Source organism: Delphinus delphis, chromosome 7, assembly GCF_949987515.2.
Source record: "Delphinus delphis chromosome 7, mDelDel1.2, whole genome shotgun sequence".
Classification (NCBI taxonomy): domain Eukaryota; kingdom Metazoa; phylum Chordata; class Mammalia; order Artiodactyla; family Delphinidae; genus Delphinus; species Delphinus delphis.
In genome coordinates this window covers 35116456-35136241 of record NC_082689.1, presented here as the reverse complement: position 1 = coordinate 35136241, position 19786 = coordinate 35116456, and the positions used below count along the sequence as shown (strand labels likewise).

The following is a 19786-nucleotide window of genomic DNA, read 5'->3' as shown; positions in this document are numbered from 1 at the left end:
AATTTATTTGTGTACTCAATAGCTCCTATAATAGTAATATCATAGAATTTATGCCCCCAAAATACTTGTTAATCAATATTTAGTCAAATAACTGAGCCAAGATTCTATAATGGTGATTCTCAGCCAGGAGGAAGAAAGGAGAAGAAAGTGGAGCATGCCTCCCTGTGTTGGGACGAGCATTAGAATGTCAGTAGGGAAAAGATGGGAGTAATTAGAAAAAGCATATTTGTGTTCTTTTGAGTCTCCAAGAGCAGAGGCCAAGGTGGGATTAGATGATTAAGAGGTGCCTTGGGAAAAAAAAAAAAAAAAGAGGTGCCTTAGGGGTGGAGGCAGGTGCTTGTAAAAGAGAAAGGGGAGGAAGGATGTGCGGGCAGGGAGAGTCTGCAGACTGCCAAGCATGCAGGTCTGCCGTAGCTGAAAGAAGGAGAAGGGAAAAAAAATTGGGTGAGAAGAGTCTCCCTGGGCAGTGCAGTTCTAAGAAGGTTTGTGCAGGTCGATGGGGAGCCTTCATTCCCCGGCTGGGGAGCTCCCATATCCCTCAGAAATGAGCTTTCACTAGCACCCCCTACCTGAACCATTGACTGGGTGCATCCTCGGTGGAGTGAGGCTTGGGTGGACCCAGAGGGACGGTAGCTAGGCTGTCCAGTCAACGCTGTTTCCCACAGAGGGAGATTTCTGTGCCACCACAATATTTGAGAGTATAACAAAATTTTATGTTTAAAAAGGAAATTGAAATATCTATTTTGGAATTCAATCATATAAGAGAAAGCATGAGATTTTAAAATTTTTTAATAAAAATTTCAAGAACCTCTGTTAATTAGTAAATTAAAATACAAACTCTAGAATTTCCCTTCCCTTAGCAAGGTGAGCCATACTGCCACTAGTATAGGGAGTCGTCTTAACTTCTAGGGCAAAGGATAATTTAGGAGTCTTATTTTCTATCAGAAGTATACTCTCTAACCACATTTAAGGAAACAAAGGGACATTAATTTTACTGAAAAACTGTGTGTCCTTTGGTACATTGTGGAACCTCACGGGGCTTCAGTTTCCTTATCCGCCAAATGCGGGGTCTCCTTTATGTAGAGGATCTCCAGAATCCTTTCCAGCTCTAATATTGGATGAATCCATGGTCTTTTCCACCTCACAGGCCCCATAAAAGACTGAAAACGGGAACTGTATCATGGATCAGAGAACCTGGGGGCAGCCTTAGTCCTGATACAAATCGCTGCCTCAATTTGAATGTGGTACACAACCTGTCCAGGAACTGAGGTTCCTCGTTTAAAAAAAAAAAAAAAGCGTCTTCCCTGGTGGCGCAGTGGTTGAGAGTCCACCTGTCAATGCAGGGGACACGGGTTCGTGCCCTGGTCCGGGAAGATCCCACATGCCGCGGAGCGGCTGGGCCCATGAGCCATGGCCGCTGAGCCTGGGCGTCCGGAGCCTGTGCTCCGCAACGGGAGAGGCCACAACAGTGAGAGGCCCGCGTACCGCAAAAAAAAAAAAAAAAAAAAAATTTGATTAAACTATTTATAAGGTACATTTATGGCTCACTGGTATGTCATTTCTGATGCCTCCCTGTCTACAGACCCTTCAGAACTCTGCTGCTCAGTTCTTGAAGATAACTATCAACAAACCTGTACTGAAATGATGATTGAGGAGCAATGCTATACTTTAAAGTTAACCTTTTTCTTTTTTCAATTGTGGTAAGAGTGTTTAACAGGAGATTATTCTCTTTAAGTGTCACTGTGGTGTTGTTAACTCTAGCACAGTATTGCCCAGCAGATGTCTAGAACTTAATTAAACTGCATAACTGAAACGTTATACCATTGAACAACAACTCCCCATTTCCTTTTCCCCCAGCCCCTGACAATCACTGTTCTTACTCTCTGCTTCTGTGAGTTTGACTATGTTAGATACCTCATATAAGTGGAATCATGCAGTATTTGTCCTGTGTCTGGCTTATCTCACTTAGCATAATGTCCTCAAGGTTTATCTGTGTTGTTGCATGTGAGAGGATTTCCTTCTTTTTAAGGCTGAATAGTATTCCATTGTGTGTATATACCACATTTTCTTTACCTACTCATCCATGGACATTTGTTCATGCTTGGTTGATGTTTTTATTGGGTCAAATTGTAATTGTAGCTATTCAACTAAGGCTGAATCCACAAACTAGTTTTAACCCTTTTTACTGCCTTTAGAGAAAAAGCAAACAAGCTCATAAAATCATTGGGAAAACAAGATCTGGTCAAACAGATCATAATGTTTACTGATGTAAAGTCACCATGCTTTTTTAAATTGGTCAGACCTGTTAAAATAAAAAAATGATATGTGGGTGAACAACAACACTTGCCCTAAGGAGAGAGCATGTTCCTGGTTTCCATGGTGGTGAGATGGCCTCCTTCCTTCATGCCACAGTGAAGAAATACCCAAGATTGGTATAATTTAGAGATTAACCAAACTCCTTTGTTCAGGTATTGACTAAGAGGTAACTAACTCCCTTATTTGGTATTGATTAAAGGGTAATAGTGACTTGTACTTTCATGGTACTCTTTATCTGAAGAGTTCTGTGACTGAGCAGGGGGAAAAAACCCACAGGGAGAGTAGATGTCAATAATTAGCTTCCCCCCTCAAGTTCCAAAGTAAGTGAGGAAATATTTTTACTGAATATTCTAAGTTAGAAGCAGAAGATAAACTAAAAATATCTTACTATTCTGATTAAAATACCAAAACCAAAATGCCTTGTAAAAATAAAATTCCCTTTTTCTTTTTGTCTTCACTAATAAATCCAAATATGGATTTCATCAGAGAAAATAGCTCAACAGAACATTTACCTAAGTCCTAATACTGTGTGGGTATAAAAGGCTGGCTGAAAATAGACTTCCAATGGACTCAGAGGCTCACCCTACCTAAATTATGTGCAGGTCTAACTGGTAGTTCTGGGAAAATATGAAGAAGAATAAAGCACAGTTATGGAGAACGTGCAGGTATACACTGAATACATGCTAGTAGCTAAGTGACTGAAATGTGTATTAAGTCCATTGCTTGTCTTAATATAGATTAGAAGGGCAGCTGCTACTAATAGCAACCATTTGAGATAAACATTAAACCTACATGTGCCAGATTAAAGATGAGAATTCTGATATGAAAAATGTGTCATGGACTAAATTAAAACATTTAAGACACTTTATCTGATTTTAATTTTACTATTTCTTGACATAGGAGAAGCATTCATTTAAGTATCAGATACTCAACAAGTCAATTTATCAGGCTTATTTCTAGGAATTAGAGAAGTTATATAACTTCTTTAAGCTATCAGTTTTCATTTAGTATTGTAACTGTTACCTTAATTTGCTTTTTTTTCTGCCCTCAAATGCTCAGTGACTTGAGAAAGTATGGACTGTGAATTGATGGAAAGAAGTCTGGGTTGTTGTTGCTTTAACCCTTTGAGCCAGATTGTATTCTTCAATGGCTATAAAATATCTCCCCCATTAAGAGGTGGGGTCTGAGCCCCTCCCCTTAACATTGGGTAGGCTTTTGGAACTGGTTGACCAGGATAGTGGAAGGAAGTGACTCTCTGTGGCTTTCATAGTGGGTTACTGAGCTTCCTCCTCACTAGTTGGGCCACTTGTGTTGGAACTCTGGGCAGCCATGTAAACAATCTGACTGTTCTCAGGCCACCATGCTTTGAGGAAGCCCAGACTTAGCCCATAAGGACCACGTGGAGAAGACCTGAGAATAGTACATGAAGAGAGAGATGGCCAGCCGGACCTCAGCTGCACCTCCCCCACTATACCAGCTGCTCTCTCTGCCTGCATGAAAGACCCCAAGGTAGACCCACTCAGCCGAACTCCTCTTGAACTTCTGACCCACAGAAACGTTGAAAAATTACAATTGATTGTTGTTTTAAGCCACAGAGTTTTGGGGTGACTTGTTATGCAGCACTAAATAACTGGAATACCCTCTCAAAAATTAAAACTGTTCAAACTAGAACTGATATTTTTAAAATGACGATGTTGCCTAAATAATACAGAGGCGTGGATGTTTGCATGCAGGTAAATTAGTAAATAGGTGAGCAGCTATACCTGAAAAGAGGTCTGTCCTAGTAGCCACCTTCTTTTCTCTTCTTTCCACACTATCCCTTAGCTTCCAAGCCTCCCCTTATATCTCTCACTCACGGTTTTCAATTCAGAGTGGACATTAGAACCACTAGGAAAACTTTAAAAAATAGTGAATGTCCAGGCCCATATTTAATTGGTTGAGGTGGGACCCGGATGTAGGTACATTTTAAAACTCACCAGGTGATTTCCAGTTTGCAGCCAGGGCTGAGAGCCACTGTTAGATGCTGACAGTGCCCAAATCTGTATCCCTGGCTCAGTTCTTCCTTGGAGCTGCAGATTCATAGATTCGACTGTTCTCTAGATGTCTGGACGTGGATGCCTCCCAGCCCCCTCAAGCAGAAGGTTCCATTTTCACCACTACTTCTTTTCTCAGGAAATGACAGCGCTATCGACAAAAATGCTCAAGCCAGACACCCAGGAGTCATCCAGATTCCTTCACCTTCCGTCTTCCTCATTCCTCGCGACACAAATCAGTCACTTCCCCCCAAGTAATTTGTGAGTCCTTCTCTCCACTGCTCCATCTTGGTCTACTTTCTCTCCCCTTGATACTGTATTAGAATCCTAACTGGCGTCCATTTGCTCTCCTCCAACTCATCCACATAGAAACCACAGTGACCTTCTTAAATATGCAAATATCACACTCCTCCTCTGAGTAGATCCCTCCAGTGGCCACCTTTAGGATAAGGCACAGGATCATAAGATGGCTTGCAGAGCCTTGCACACTGTGCCTCATGCCTCTTTGATCGAGCTTCATCTGAAATCCCATTCCTTCTAACATTTAATGCTCCAACAATCCTGGGTCTTCATTCCTTTGAACGTGCTTCCAGTCACTCGGTCCTGTCCTTGAGTAGATGCTGTAACTCTTCCTGGAATAATTCATCTCCTCTCCCCTTTCCCTCTCCTGGCTTGGTCTTATTACCCTTCATTCTCAGTGTAAACAAACTTCAGATGGAGCTTCCCTGATTCTCTGGGTTAGGATAGGTCCCCCTGTTACAGGTGCCCAACTCACCTTTACCTCCCCTTCTGTAACACTTATCAAACATCTGCCTTCTTAGACTATAAGCTCCAAAGCAGGTCAGGGAATGCATCTGTCACTGCTACACTCCAGCGTCTAGCATAGTCTGGTCATTGTGACTGACTGAATGAATGAATAAACAAGTGAATGTGGATTAAGAGCAGTATCAACTCTGAGGGAAGTTCTTGTGGTGATACTGTGGCCTCTGTACTTGGCTCTGGCCCATCTAAATTCAGATCAACAATTCGGATAAGATACAGATGATGGCAACTAATGTTTTACATGATATAAAATTGGAAGGAATGGCTAATGCATTCCCTGTTTTTGATGGCAGAAAGCAAGGTTCTAAAAGCTAACAGCTGACTGGAGTGATGGGTCAGAACTTACAGACTGAAATTTAATAAAGGTGAATGCAATATCCTACCCGTTGCGTTCTAGTCACTATACAAGTATAGGATGGGGGACGCTTGTCACAGAAACAATCCAGGGTGTGTTACTAACATAGTAAGCTCTGTTTGAACCTGTAATTGATGAGGGCCCCGAAAGTGCTAATGCCACCTTAGATTCCTTTAATGGCTAAGTAGGGCCCCACCAAGACAGGTGCCGGTCCCACAATCCTCTGCTCTGATCCAGCCACCTCTGGAACAAGGTCCTTCATTTATAGGACCACATTTCACCAGGATGCACTCAGAGGAGCTCGACCAGGGTGGTGAAAGCTTGGGAAGCACAGCTTACAAAAAAGAGAAGAGCATAACCGCTCCGTAGGAAATGGAATTCTGAGGAACACATTCGTTCCTTGAGAAAAAAAAAAATGAAGGGCTGGTCTTTAGGAAAAAGATTACACCGGAAGGCAGAACCAGGACCAAGCACTGGCAACATCTAACATCCCCTCTCTGGCCACATTCTTATCATTGACCCCTCTTATCCTCTCGTTCTGTTGAGCATCTGCTCTGTGTTCTCAACAGGATCTCTCGTCCCTTGGTCTCTCCTTAGTCTCCCAATTCGTCATCCCCCTTCATTGCCCACAGATGCCTTGATCATCTACCTTATGATTCTCAGCCGCCGTATCCCCGAGTCCTAGGATCTACCACTAGGTTTCTTAGAGTTCATAACCTTGGGTCCTTCCTTTTGTCTGCTTCTACCTCTGGCCTGTTGAGGAAAGCCACACCAGTTGGCTCCATGACAAATCCGTGCGACCATCCGGCATTAGTGGCCCTTCAGTCCAGCTCGGCCCTCTTTCATTCATCCAGGCCGTTTCCTATCACATTCCCATAAGGCAGCTCTAAACCTTTCTCCACATTTTAGCCCTAAGGCAAACTCTAAAACTCTCAGAGGAAATACCTTCCTTCAGTTGTCCTCTTAAGGATCTCAAATTTCTTCTCTATCTTCACTCTTCCTTTCTCTCCTTTCTTCCTTCCTCAGAATTCTGAGGAAGAGAAAGAATCCGCCTTCCCTTCCAAAGCTTGCTTTTCCACATGGATTTTGATACCATTTTCTTTCATTTCGTCTGGGACTTTGTTTCATAATTTATCTCCCGTCTTTCCTCTCTTCAAATTCTGTCTCACTGCCGGCTCCATTCTCCCGTCACTCAACACACTCAGGCACTCTGTGGAGATGAATTGTGTGGTGATTGTTTTAAGATGGATTGGAGAGAGCAGAAACCAAGCCAGAGAGTCCAATTAGAAGGCTTTTTCCAGAGTCCAGGCAAAAGGCAAAGGAAACCTGTCCAGGGTAGTGAAAGAAAAAATAGAGAACAGGTGAGACTCAGAGAGGATTTTTGTTGTCAGAATGACCTTGAGTTAGTTGTTATTTATGACGTTGCCTTATTTTCCTATGGTTTTGTCAGCTCCTTGGGGGCAAATACTGTGTCAGATTCATCACACAGATTCATCTCACTTTCTCTCATGCAATCTGGCTTGGAATGAATGGTTAGAATTCCCTCAAAATGTGTGTGTCAGGGGGAGTGCGGGAGAGGGAGAGCCGCACTCTGGAAGGTATATTTTTTTAAAAAGAGGATAGTTGTTGAGACAGGGAAAGATGGCTCCATATTAGGAGGAAGAAAAAAGTAGACTTTGTTCCTCAATGTGTGGTCTGTTGTAGTATTTTCCCATTGCTGTAACAAATGGGGTTTGCTATTACAAATTGCCACAAACGTAGTGGCTTAAAAGACCACAAATTTACTATCTTACAGCTATGGAGATCAGAAGTCTGAATGGGTCTCATTGGGCTAAAACCAAGGGGTCAGCAGGGCTACATTCCTTTCTGGAGGCTCTAGGGGAGAATTCGTTTTCTTTTCTTTTCCAACCTCTAGAAGCTGCCTGCATTTCTTGGCTCGCGGCCCCCTTTCATCTTCAAACCCAGCAATGGCTGGTCAGGTCTTTTTCACAGTGAGTCAGTCGGACATTCTCTTCTTCCTCCTTCTACTTATAAGGACCCTCATGATTATATTGGGTCCACTGAGATAATCCAGATAATCTCCCCTTCTCAAGGTGATTTGATTAACAACCTTAATTCTATCTGCAGCCTTAATTTGCCAGTAGCCTAACATATTCACAGGTTCCTGGGGATTAGGGGGTGGTTGCCTTTGGGGGCTATTACTCTGTCACCACATCCTTGGACAGTCAGCATCTCCAACACCTGGTAACTTATTAGAAATGCACTCTCGGGCTCCACCCCAAGCCTCTGAATCAGAATCTGCATTCTAATCAGATCCCCAGGCGAATATACTTTAAAGTTTGTGGAGCCACTACTTGACTATCTGTAAGATTCTCTCAACTTTAAACTTCCCACAATTCTGTGAAAACTGCACTTTTTTCCACCTTCAAATCTTCATTATTCCTTCTAATCCTGGTTTCCTGCCAAAAAAAAAAGTTAATTTTGATTTATATGCCTGGTGTTAATTCCCCAGAAGCCAGCCAAGTAGAACATGACAACACTTCTTGCATATTTTTTACTGGTAGAAAGTAGATGTTAGAAAAGGCAATTAAATTATAGAATTATCCATGATGCAAAGGTACTGGTCTGCAAAGAATATTTTCTTCCCCAAGAAGATTCATAGGCGAACTGCCTTCATTAGAGTGTAGATAATATTAGTGGCCCAGCAAGTGAAGCGAAACGTACACAGATGAGCTGTTTTTAAGGCATCTCTGAACTGCTCAGCATTTGAGAAATGTGACCAAAGCTGATTATAAAATTCCTTTCAGAGCTGCAGGAACGGCAACCCATAAATAACTCTGGTTCTCATTGGTGCAAAAAGGAGGTTGCAGGCTGTTTGACTGCTGTCCTTCTTGTAGGGGATAAGATTAAGCTCACCTCCAAGATTACAAGGTCCTCAAGGCTGGGACCAGCAGTGCCTGGGACCTAGGAGGCGCTTCATACATTTTTGGACTTGAATACTTTTTACTACCATATAATATATTAAGCTGAATTACAGAGATGCACTGGGAAAATAAGCTGGATAAACAAAAGTAATATTTCAATGATCATCTTACTAGACTCCCTACTTCCTTTTATTCATTCATCTATCTGAACATTTATGAATCATCTACTCAATGCCACCCATTGTTCTAGGCCCTCTGGATATACAGCTATGATCCCTGCCGTTTACAAGCTCACATTCCAGTGGAGCAAATAGTCATATAAGTAAATAATTAGGGCAACATGAGTGCTAGATGAGGTCTGTGAACAAGGCTCATGGGCCTCTCTTCTCTGAAATGTCATTCCCATTCTATCCAGATTTATCTTTAAAATCGCCCATTTCTCCCCTTTGCCAGTTGGATTAGTAATCTGGCTTTATTACTTTTATTTTCAGCCCTAGTTACTAATGTTGCCTCTAGGCACTCGCTACTTGTTCTAGAAAATGAAACCTCTCCGACTAGTGCAAGTGAAAAAGAGGTTACTCTAAAGATCTGGTAGGGACTCATGGGACTGCAGGACAAGTTAAAGAAGCAGGAAAGCAGGAAGTAAGGCAGCTCCAAATGGCCCCTCTTCATCTCCATTCTGGCTTCTCTCCCTTTGTGTGGAATAGTCCAGATGCCAAGGCAGAGAATCTGATTGGCCCACTTTGTCTTTTCAGACCTGACTGCTGCGATCATTGTCACTATACTCTGCTTCCTTCATATCGCTCACTTAGCACGAGTTGCAGTTGTATATTTTTTTAATTTGTGTATTTCACATCTGTTTTCCTCTCTAGGTTTGGTAGTGACTGTGTCTGTTTTATTACTGCTGTCTCCAGCCACTAGTGCAGTGCCTGACCATAGTAGGCATTTAGCAAATAAATAAATGAAAGAATGAGACTTGGGCAGGAGGTGGGGGTGGGGTGGGGGGAGTCTGGAAGCACGTGCTGTTAACCACCCTAGTGACGGGCTTCCTTGTGGTGCCACTCAACTTGCAGGAGAGAAAGAGATTGAGAAGAGCCTTGGGTCCACTGACTACTCAGCAAGGCTGAAGGGGAAGGTTCTAAAGAAGGGAAGTATATGGGGGAATCTCCCCCAAATAAGTCTTGGCCAACACTCTAGACACACATTCTTTTCATTTCAAAGACACACCAACCTTTATACCTAGAGAGACCCTTCTCCTTCATGGCCCAATGTAAGTGCTCCCACCCTTTCCTTTTAAAAATTTATTGAGCAGCTAATATATGCCAAATTCTATATCAGACACTTTACATGCATCATCTCTTTTCAGTTTTACTGAGACTCTAGCAGGTCATATCCTCATTTTACAGCTACAGAACCAAGTTTCAGCAATTTAAGCAGCTCATCCAAGGTCATAGAACTAGCATATAGCAGAGCCAAGATTAGAAAATAGGTCTGTTTAATTCCAAAGCTTCTTCTGCGACGTTTGGCTGTTTCCTCTATATTCTCCCCTCCTTGGGCAAACTTAACTGCTCCCTTCTCTGTGATACTACAGCCTTTTCCATAGAGGCAGCACAGCGTTTTACGTGCTTTCAGGTACGGACAGTTCTGGAACCACTGCTACACTGTCCGTCTTAGGGCAGGGACTGTAGCTGGCTCCCTTTTGTGTCCTCAGTGCCTGTTACCTTGTGGAGGCTCAACCAATACCTGTCTGCTGGGCTGAGCTTTGGAAGGATAGGCAGTTACTATGCTATTTTGTATTTTTAAAACTCCACAAATACCATGAGTATCTTATTATACAGAAGTCTCATAAATATTCTTCCCATCTCTGTTATTGAAAGTTAAAGAACATATGTCTATTCTCCATAACCATATAATGTTTAGGTCATATCACAGTCTACAGAGACTCACCTGCCTGTTATTGTGGATGGTAAATACAGAGTGATGGGATGGTCCAAACACTGGCAGAATATTCCTTTGACTCAAAAGAGCAGCCTGAATAAGGACCTACTGTATAGCACAGGGAACTCTACTCAATACTCTGTAATGGCATGTATGGGGAAAGAATCTAAAAAAGAGTGGATATATGTATAACTGATTCACTTTGCTGTACACCTGAAACTAACACAACGTTATCAACTCAACTATACTCCAGTGGAAAAAAAATGGTTTTAGAGGGTAGAGAATGGAGGAGAGCGTTATAGCATATTTATATACAATTAGCAAAACCCCACTGGAGCACAATTTCACATATGAATTAATGGAAAAGTAATAAAAATATTAGCATGACATGTCAAAAAAAACAGAGCAGCCTGGTATAGGTGCAAATTGGCATTCCCTCATTCAACAGATAGTTATTAAATACCTACTATGTGCACATTGTTAGTCACTCGGGGTGCGCTTGGTGACAATGCAAAGATGACTGAGAGGAAGGTTTTGCCCACATGTTGCTTACCGTTTAGAAGACACACCTTACCCAGACACTTAGGCTGTGACGTAGAAGATGCTAAGGTTAGGAGGCACCCACTGATAAGGTCTGTGAGAACCGAAAAGAGACAGAGATGACTTACAGCAGGGATGGTTGAGATGGACTTCATGGAACACATGGCATCTCAGCTGGAGTGTAAGATTTGGGCAAGGGCACACATCTCAGGTCAAGGGCAAAGTTCACACAGAGGTAGGGGGCCAACACTGGGCTTGTGCTTATCTATAAAGGGCAGAGCAAGAGGGGCACTTGGAAAAGCAAGTGGGTGCCCAGTTGTTGATGGCCTTGAATCCAGATTGTAGACATTTAACTTTACTCTTAAGGAAGGTGGGGAAATAGTCATGATTATACTCGAAGAAGAGTAGTCTGGCAACAGCCTTGGGGTGAATTTGCAGGGGAGAGACCAGAAGCAGAGGGAGCTGTTATTTTCTGTTTATTTGATAATACTGGGTCTTTACTGATCACACAGCTGTGTAGGTGGATTGAAAACTTCTGTCAGAACCATTTTTTTGAAACTCACACATAGTCTAAGTGACTCATCAGTAAGCCAAGAAGAATTTCTAAGGAGTCATCGTAGACAGGCTCAAGAAATGTGCAGTGTGAATGAGGAAATCTAACAGCTCTTAAACCAGACAAGTCAGGTCCAGGGGAGGTAGGTTAATGTGGGAAGCTGAAATCAAACGGTGAAAGCCACACTGCCTTGCTGCTTACTGCAGTCAAAATGACAGCAGGGCGGGCCTGAGGCAGAATGGGGCAAAACCTGCCAAGCCAGATAGAAAGCCCCAGAGAGAGGAGAGAAAGGGAGATTAGAATGCTGACGTTAAATCAAAACAATTTTTTAAATGTTTATTTTTTATTGACATGTAGTTGATGTACAGTATAAGTTACAGGTATAAAATACAGTGAGTCACAGTTTTTAAAGGTTATACTGCATTTCGAATTACTGAAAAATATTGGCTGTATTCCCCACGTTGTACAGTATATCCTTGTAGCTTATTTTATACGTAATGGCTTGTACCTCTTAATCCCCTACTCTTATCTTGCCCTTCCCCTCTTGCCTCTTCCCACTGGTAACCACTAGTTTGTTCTCTATATCTGTGTCCACTTCTTTTTTGTTATATTAACTAATTTGTTGTATTTTTTAGATTCCACATATAAGTGACATCATATAGTATTTGTCTTTCTCTGTCTGACGTATTTCACTTGGCATTGTACCCTCCAAGTCCATGGATGTTGCTACAAATGGCAAAATCACATTCTTTTTTATGACTCAGTAGTATCCCATTATATATATGTGTATGTGTATATATATATATATATCACATCTTCTTTATCCATTCATCTGCTGATGGACACTTAGGTTATATCCATATCTTGGCAATTGTAAATGCTGCTATGAACATTGGGGCACATGTTATCTTTTCGAATTAGTGTTTTTGTTTTTTTCGGATATATACCCATGAGTGGAATTACTGGGTCATATTATAGTTCTGTTTTTAGTTTTTTGAGAAACCTCCGTACTGTTTTCCATAGTGGCTGCACTAATATACATTCTCATCAACAGTGTACGAGTGTTCCCCTTTCTCCACATCCTTGCCAACATTTGTTATTTGTGTTCTTTTTGATGATAGCCATTCTGACAGGTGTGAGGTGATAGCTCATTGTGGTTTTGACTTGCATTTCCCTGATGATTAGGGTTGTTAAGCATCTCTTCATGTGCCTGTTGGCCATCTGCATTTCCTCTTTGGAAAAATGTCTATTCAGTTCTTCTGACCATTTTTTAATCAGGTTGTTTGTTTTTCTCTGGGGTTGTGTAAGCTGTTTATATATGTTGAATATTAACCCTTATTGGTCATATCATTTGCAAATATTTTCTCCCATTCAGTAGGTTGTCTTCATTTTATCAATGGTTTCCTTTGCTGTGCAAAAGCTTTTCAAATCAAAACAACTTTTGATGTGCAAAAGGAAGATTTCTCAATAGCAAATTGAATTTGCCAAACTAGATTTAAATTAGTAAAAGCAAAACAGAGGAATGTGATTTGGGAAAGGTAAAGCAGTTGCTAAATGAACCACTAACTAGTGGGCCATACTGTCACCTGACATCCTGCGCCGCTGCCTGGTTGACCCCCCTGGAACGCACTATTTATGGCATGAGAACCCTTGAGGGATGCACTCACGTGCAGCTGCAAACGGTGACCTTCGGGGTGAAGCTGCAGCAACAGACTCACCAGCTTGGGCTGTGGCAGTGAAGTAAAGACCATGTGTCTGAAGCATCGCCGCCAAAGACAGCCTCTGCAAAACAGCCACTGCAGGCGTGAATTTTATGAGTTCTCCACATGCAAACTACCATTAGTCACGCATTGATTGATCCATTGCTCCAGGAGCTTCATTTCCAAATGCAAAGGCAGCTTTTCAGCACAACCTCACTATAACACTGCCTTTGTCATCCACTCCTTATATTTTAAACCTCCTTCATAAGGAGGTTTTTTTTAGATTTAAATGCTTAGACCCCTTATGACTGCTGCATCTTGGATAGTGACACTGTGAGGTTCATGTATTTTTTTTTTTTTTTTGCGGTACATGGACCTCTCACTGTTGTGGCCTCTCCCGTTGCGGAGCACAGGCTCCGGACGCACAGGCTCATGGCTCACGGGCCCAGCCGCTCCGCGGCATGTGGGATCTTCCCGGACCGGGGCACGAACCTGTGTCCCCTGCATCGGCAGGCAGCCTCTCAACCACTGCGCCACCAGGGAAGCCCAGGTTCCTGTATTTTTATGCGTGCATATGAGTGCCTGGATTTCTCCATCTTTCTCAAACACATTTTCATAGAAAAATAAATGTAGTGAATTTATAAATAAGAAGGTGGAGAAACAATACTACTCTCTTCACATTAGGCAAGTACTGTGATTAAAGCAGAAACTTGGCCCAGAAATCCACTAGAATTCAACATTACTATGGAATATCTAAGAATAGGCAGAAATTATTTTTTTCCCTTTTTTTCTCTTTTCTTTAAAACTCGACATTCCTGTTTTAATTGTGTCTTCCTCCAGGAGTTGTATGCAATATTCATAGTTATATTTGATATCAGAACTCAGTTACTGACAATATTCTAAGGATATGTTCAGTGCTAGGATATATAAAGTGACAAGGATAGATGTTTTCTATATCCTACCGTGGTTGATTTTTTTTTTTTCTTTTAAAGAGGGACACGCAAAAGTAGTATAAACATCTAAAGAAGAAGTATCTCTATAAGCTCAGGTTTATATTATATTTTGCCTTAACATAATAAAATAAATTATGTTTTGCAGAGGAGAGACTGGAAACAGGGCAAACAACTATTTTATGTTTATTCCATACTTCTAGGTCTTTACTGATCACACAACTATGTAGGTGGATCGAAAACTTTGTGTTTTTTTTTATTGACACATAGTTGATTTACAACATTATATTAGTTTCAGGTATACAGCATAGTGTTCAGTATTTTTACGTATTATACTCCATTCAATGTTATTACAAGATAATGGCTATAATTCCCTGTGCTGTTCAATATGTCCTTGTTGCTTATCTATTTTTTTCATAGTAGTTTGTATCTCTTAATTCCATGCCCCAGTCTTGCCCCTCCCTGCTTCCCTCTCTCCACCAGTAACCACTATTTTGTTTTCTATATCTGTGAGTCCATTTCTGTTTTGCTATATACATTCATTTGTTTTATTTTTTTAGATTTCACATATAAGTGATATCATATGTGTTCTCTGTCTGACTTGTTTCACTAAGCATAATATGCTCTAGGTTCATCCATGTTGCTACAAATTATTATTTAGAAGGGCATGACTGATGTGGTAATAATGATGGTAATTATTATCAAGAAATTTTATATAATACTAACCAATTATAGTGGCTTGAAATGCTAGAATTTTATTTAAAAGAACTACATTAGAAGGACAACACGTAATGTTTACACATAACTCCAGTGCACTGGTGCCTGCTAGGCCAATTGTATTTAGTTTTGGACATGCACTGTTAATGATTCTCCCGGGTCAATGCAGGTGTTTTTGTTCTTGTTTTTCTCCCCATCTTGGCTTCTCTTTAAAAAAAGAGATAAATGGGGAGATTTGGGTCAAAGGGTATAAACTTTCAGTTACAAGATTAATAAGTTCTGGGGATCTAATTCACAGTATGGTGATTGTATACTGAATCATATACTTGAGAGTAGATCTTAAATGTTCTCACCACAAAAAAGAAGTGGTAATTATCTAATGGGATGGAGGTATTAGCTAATGCTATGGTGGTAATCATTTTGCAGTACATAACTGTATCAAATCAACATACTGTACACCTTAACTTACACATAACTTAAATATAATGATATATAAATATACATTTATCTACATATAAAATGTGTATATGACAAGGATAAATTAGAGAGAGAGAGAGAGAGAAAAGAGAGAGAGCTATCTTTCTAACATGATGAATGAATAAGAAAGGACAACACAAAAGGATGGTTATGGGATGCTCACAAGACCTAAGTCTTTTGCAGAGCCTTGTAGGCTGCATGATCTGGTCCCTGCCCGCCTCTGGCCTCATCTTTGTATTTTGGAAGCCTCAGCCTCTGCCTCCCTCTATACTCCCTCACCTGTGCCTTCCTCCTCATTCATGCTGTTCCCTCTGCCTAAGATGCCTTTCCTCTTAACCTCCCACCCATCTCTTCTCCCCTGTCCTTCAGATTTCAGCATACCTATATAAAGTCGTCTCCCTGCCCTATGATTTATAGCCTTTATCACAATGTATAAGTATGTATTTGTGTGATCATTTGAACAATATGTGCATCCCCCTCTAGTCTATAAGTTACAGGAAGTTTGGTGCCTTGTCACACAATAGACATTCAAAGATTATTCACTGAAAGGATTTTTAAAGAGAGCAAGCGAAAAAGTGAGAAAGAACTTAGGTTTGAAGAAGTTAATAATATTTTTTAAAATAGAAGCTAGAAAAACTAAGAACCATAAAGTAGAGAAAAAAATCAAAGGACTCTTGTCACATATATACAACTCTGTGTGTGTGTGTGTGTGTGTGTGTGTGTGTGTGTGTGTAATTAGAGTCCTTGAAAATCCCTACATATATAGCATTTCTGAATGTCAAGATTCAAAGCCAGCTTTCTATAATGTCAGAACCTCTCCAAGTTATAAACCCATATCTTGTGCTGTTTTCTCATTATAATCTAAATACTCTTACATGTACATCGAAATGGAGTAGGCTGTCTATTTTCTAACATAATTAGGAAATAGGCTATGCTGCTTAATTGAGTGTTCTGGGCAACAGAATCACATTACACGTTATCATACACATATAATCCACAGTCCATGAATCTGATTACAGTAAATTGCATGTAATTCTAAAACTCAATCTAACGAGGTAAGGATTGTGCAGTGCTTTTGTGGCCATCATTGTGGATGCTACGCACCTTGGCACCAGGTAGTACTCTCATACTTGTCAGTAGTGGCTGCAGTAATCCCCTTGATAGAAAGCTGGGGGAGCCAGGGTTTGCTGAAGTGGATAGAGCGTCCTGTAGTAATTGCAAGTTCTGTGAGATAAAGGTCCATTAATTCTATTAGGCAAAAAGAAAGAACATGTGCAAAATGTGATTAAGAAATACCTATAGGTCATTAAAAAATTGAATATCAGCTTAACCTGTTGAAGTCCTTAGCTCTCATACATGTATTTACTTTTACTGTTTTAAATGTTTGATTTTCAGAAGTGTGTTGGGGAACGTTTTCCGTATTATGGCTAAGATTGCTATTTCAAAAATACAATGCCCCACATTCTATATCTCTATAAAAATTAATGGAGTTTCACACCACACTTCTGTGAACCTCACTATGACTGTCTCCACTGTGCAGATCAGAGAAGCTGAGGCATGAGGCTATTTCTGTAAATTTTCCAAAGAGCTGCCCTGAGCCCACGGAGAAGAGAGCCTGAGACAGAAAACTATCTGTGTACTCACTGAAAAGTACTCACTGAAAGTACACCTTGGAGTCTTGGGGCTGGGTTGGTGGGGGGAGTGGGTTGCAAAACCAGAGTTGGCTTTTCCCACGTGCTACTCCAGTCCTAACAAGGACGTCTCTGTAGAAATGTGTATTCAGGTAAAGAGGCTATCAAGGTGGTCACCAGGATTAATTTTTAGTGGTCTGAAGTGCCTTGAGTATGCTTGATGGCAAGAAGGTAGATTAGTTGGCTTTTCAAGGCCTTTCTAACAGATATCATTCTATCCAGTGAGAGACTAATGTGGTTGAAAAATATTCAAAACGTTTACCTTTCTTTTTCTTTTCCTCTCCTTTGCAGATCTATGCGGTTCGATCAGTTGTTCCCAACAAAAGCAATAATGAAATAGTTCTGGTGCTACAGCAGTTTGATTTTAATGTAGATAAAGCAGTGCAGGCCTTCGTGGATGGTGAGTATACACGTCCCCTGAACCCGAAGACGTTAGAACTAGATATTCCATATATTCTGTATTTTTTTCCTTGAATGCATTGAATACCAATTATTCACTAATACTTTAATTTTCATTAAAATATGCTAGGTTTTAAAGACATATCTACATATTAAGAGCAGAATTTGGAAGTTCTTTTTTCCTCATTGGGGAAAAAAAAAGACAGACTGTAGATAGTTTGCAAAGGATACATATTGTAATGCTACTAATTCCGTTGTCAACCAGTCTGTCCAATTTGTTACTAAGCACGTCCTTTATCTGATGGCGCCCTTGTTAATGGAGGATAATGTACTTTACTCCTGATCTGGGAAGCCTTCTCAACTCTTCAGCCAGCATAGTTCTACTTGGCCTTACGACTGGAATCCTTGAACTTGATGCTTATGTAGCCTGAGAGGACTGGTTTAGTCTTTAATATCCTTAGTTTATGATTTTGAGATTACCTACTTAGTCAGAATATCAGTTCATCTTATCTACCTCTAGAACTTTTTGCTGTCTAAAAAAAAATTGTTTTTTTGGACAGCCCATTGCCAGTGACGGTATAGAATCTAAAGTCTCAGGAATGTATTTATTCTAGAAATGGATAACCTACTGCTTTAGATTTCCTATAAATTATGGGAAAGTCTTCTCTCCTACTCAAATTAAAGTTCCATTTATAAACAGAGATCTCATACCTGTCCTTAGTTATCATATGTCTTCTGTCCCAGCATTAGTTTCTGTTTTGTCAGTATGGACTAACTAAACATAATCTGACCGAAAGGTCAGGGAAGACCTATCAGCACATTCCTCGGGTTTATCCTAGTTACACTTTATTTGTTAAGGACGGTTTGATTTACTTACTTTCCTAGGAGTAGAATAATCTTCCTAAGTTTCTACATATAGTACAATTGCATTTCAGGCAAGGTCTTGGAACCAGGCAACACACTCACATTCTGATATCTGCAGTCAGGGTTTAGGGTCCTAATTGAATTAAAAATGATTATCATTCAAAATAGACCTGCAAGCAGACCCACGGTGCATAACTTTTCTGACTGTTTTTCCTGCTTCGTGTACAAGAATCTTTACTCACCAGATACAAATACAGAGAATGTAATTTTACTCCACCTTTGCAGCATTTAGTGCAATTCATCTCAAGAAAAAATTGGGGGAAACATGCGTATCCTGGCTCAGATAAACTCTTTTCAGGTTTCACTTGCCAACATCACTCACATGGAAAAAAGCTTTAGGAAAGGAAAAAGGTTATTATCCCCATGCCTCCCCAGCCTCAGTTGGATTGAGGCCCCGACGTTCTCCATCATGAAAGTTTTTATTACAGAATGACCCCTGATGAGATGCGCAGATACTCAGTAACTGATGGACTGTCATCAAATCCGATCATATTTAAATAGAGCACCATGCTTGTCCTTCTTGACATTTTCACCTTGTCGGTATTGAGGTCTCATTTTTAAAGACTCGTCGATTGCTGAGAAACCTCATATCATTTTGGATGGGGAGCAGTCAGAAAACTTGTTTAAAAATCACTGAAAATCAGAAATAATTGTTAAGAATCATTTACGAGGCACACTAAAAGCGGCTCAAAGAACTCCAAGCAGTTTCAGTATAATTAAAGTTTAATGACAACAATTTCAAAATTGTCTGTAAACATAGTTATTTCTTCTTCAGAATTACCCTCTAAAAGCTTGTTGTCCAAATTGCAAATAGAATTTATGTCAAAATATGCAAATTAGATGTATAATTGAATATTGCAGTTGAAAGCAGTAAGCAACTCACCTCCTCCCTCTGATTAAAAAAACAGTATTTAACATTTTTTAAAATTTAATTTTATCTGGAAAACTGAAGTTGAGCTATAAGTAAGAACTACCCTAATGATTATTAGCCACTGGTGTGACTTACGAAGTAACCTAGTGAAAGTGACTTCCTAAAGTTCTTCAAAAGGAAAATACTGTGAAACATTAATTCTCCAGCCCAGTTAATAAAAAGACTGAATTATAGCTTACTTTTAAGTGCAGTCTTATTATTTCAAGTACATGTAACGCAAAAGGCCTAAGAGGGGCATTGAATTGGAAACTGTGAATGGATAGGAATAATTAGGCTTTCTGAACATTAGTCCAAACACTATGGCCTTCTGGTTATCAAACAGTAACAGTAGACTCAATAATTGGGACCGTACTCATTTGAAATTTGTTATAACGACCCGCCTGAAGTTTATCTTTGTTTAGCCAACACACTCATTGTAGAGAACTATTAGTATAATGAGACTGTATGAGAATGCCTAAAATTGTTAAAAGGATACATGTAAGAGCTACTCTTTTAGAAGCACCTATTTAAATGAGA

The 19786-nt window shown here is 40.4% G+C and overlaps 1 protein-coding gene across 3 annotated transcripts in view; it reads left to right on the top strand.

The window, feature by feature from the left end:
- Positions 1 to 19786, top strand: part of SPATS2L (spermatogenesis associated serine rich 2 like) — a 169436-nt gene that overhangs the window by 90799 nt on the left and 58851 nt on the right. For all 3 annotated transcript variants that reach the window (XM_060016346.1, XM_060016347.1, XM_060016345.1), the window contains one exon: positions 17308 to 17416. In XM_060016346.1, coding sequence (XP_059872329.1) covers positions 17308 to 17416 — 109 coding nt within the window. The remainder of the gene's footprint in view (positions 1 to 17307; positions 17417 to 19786) is intronic.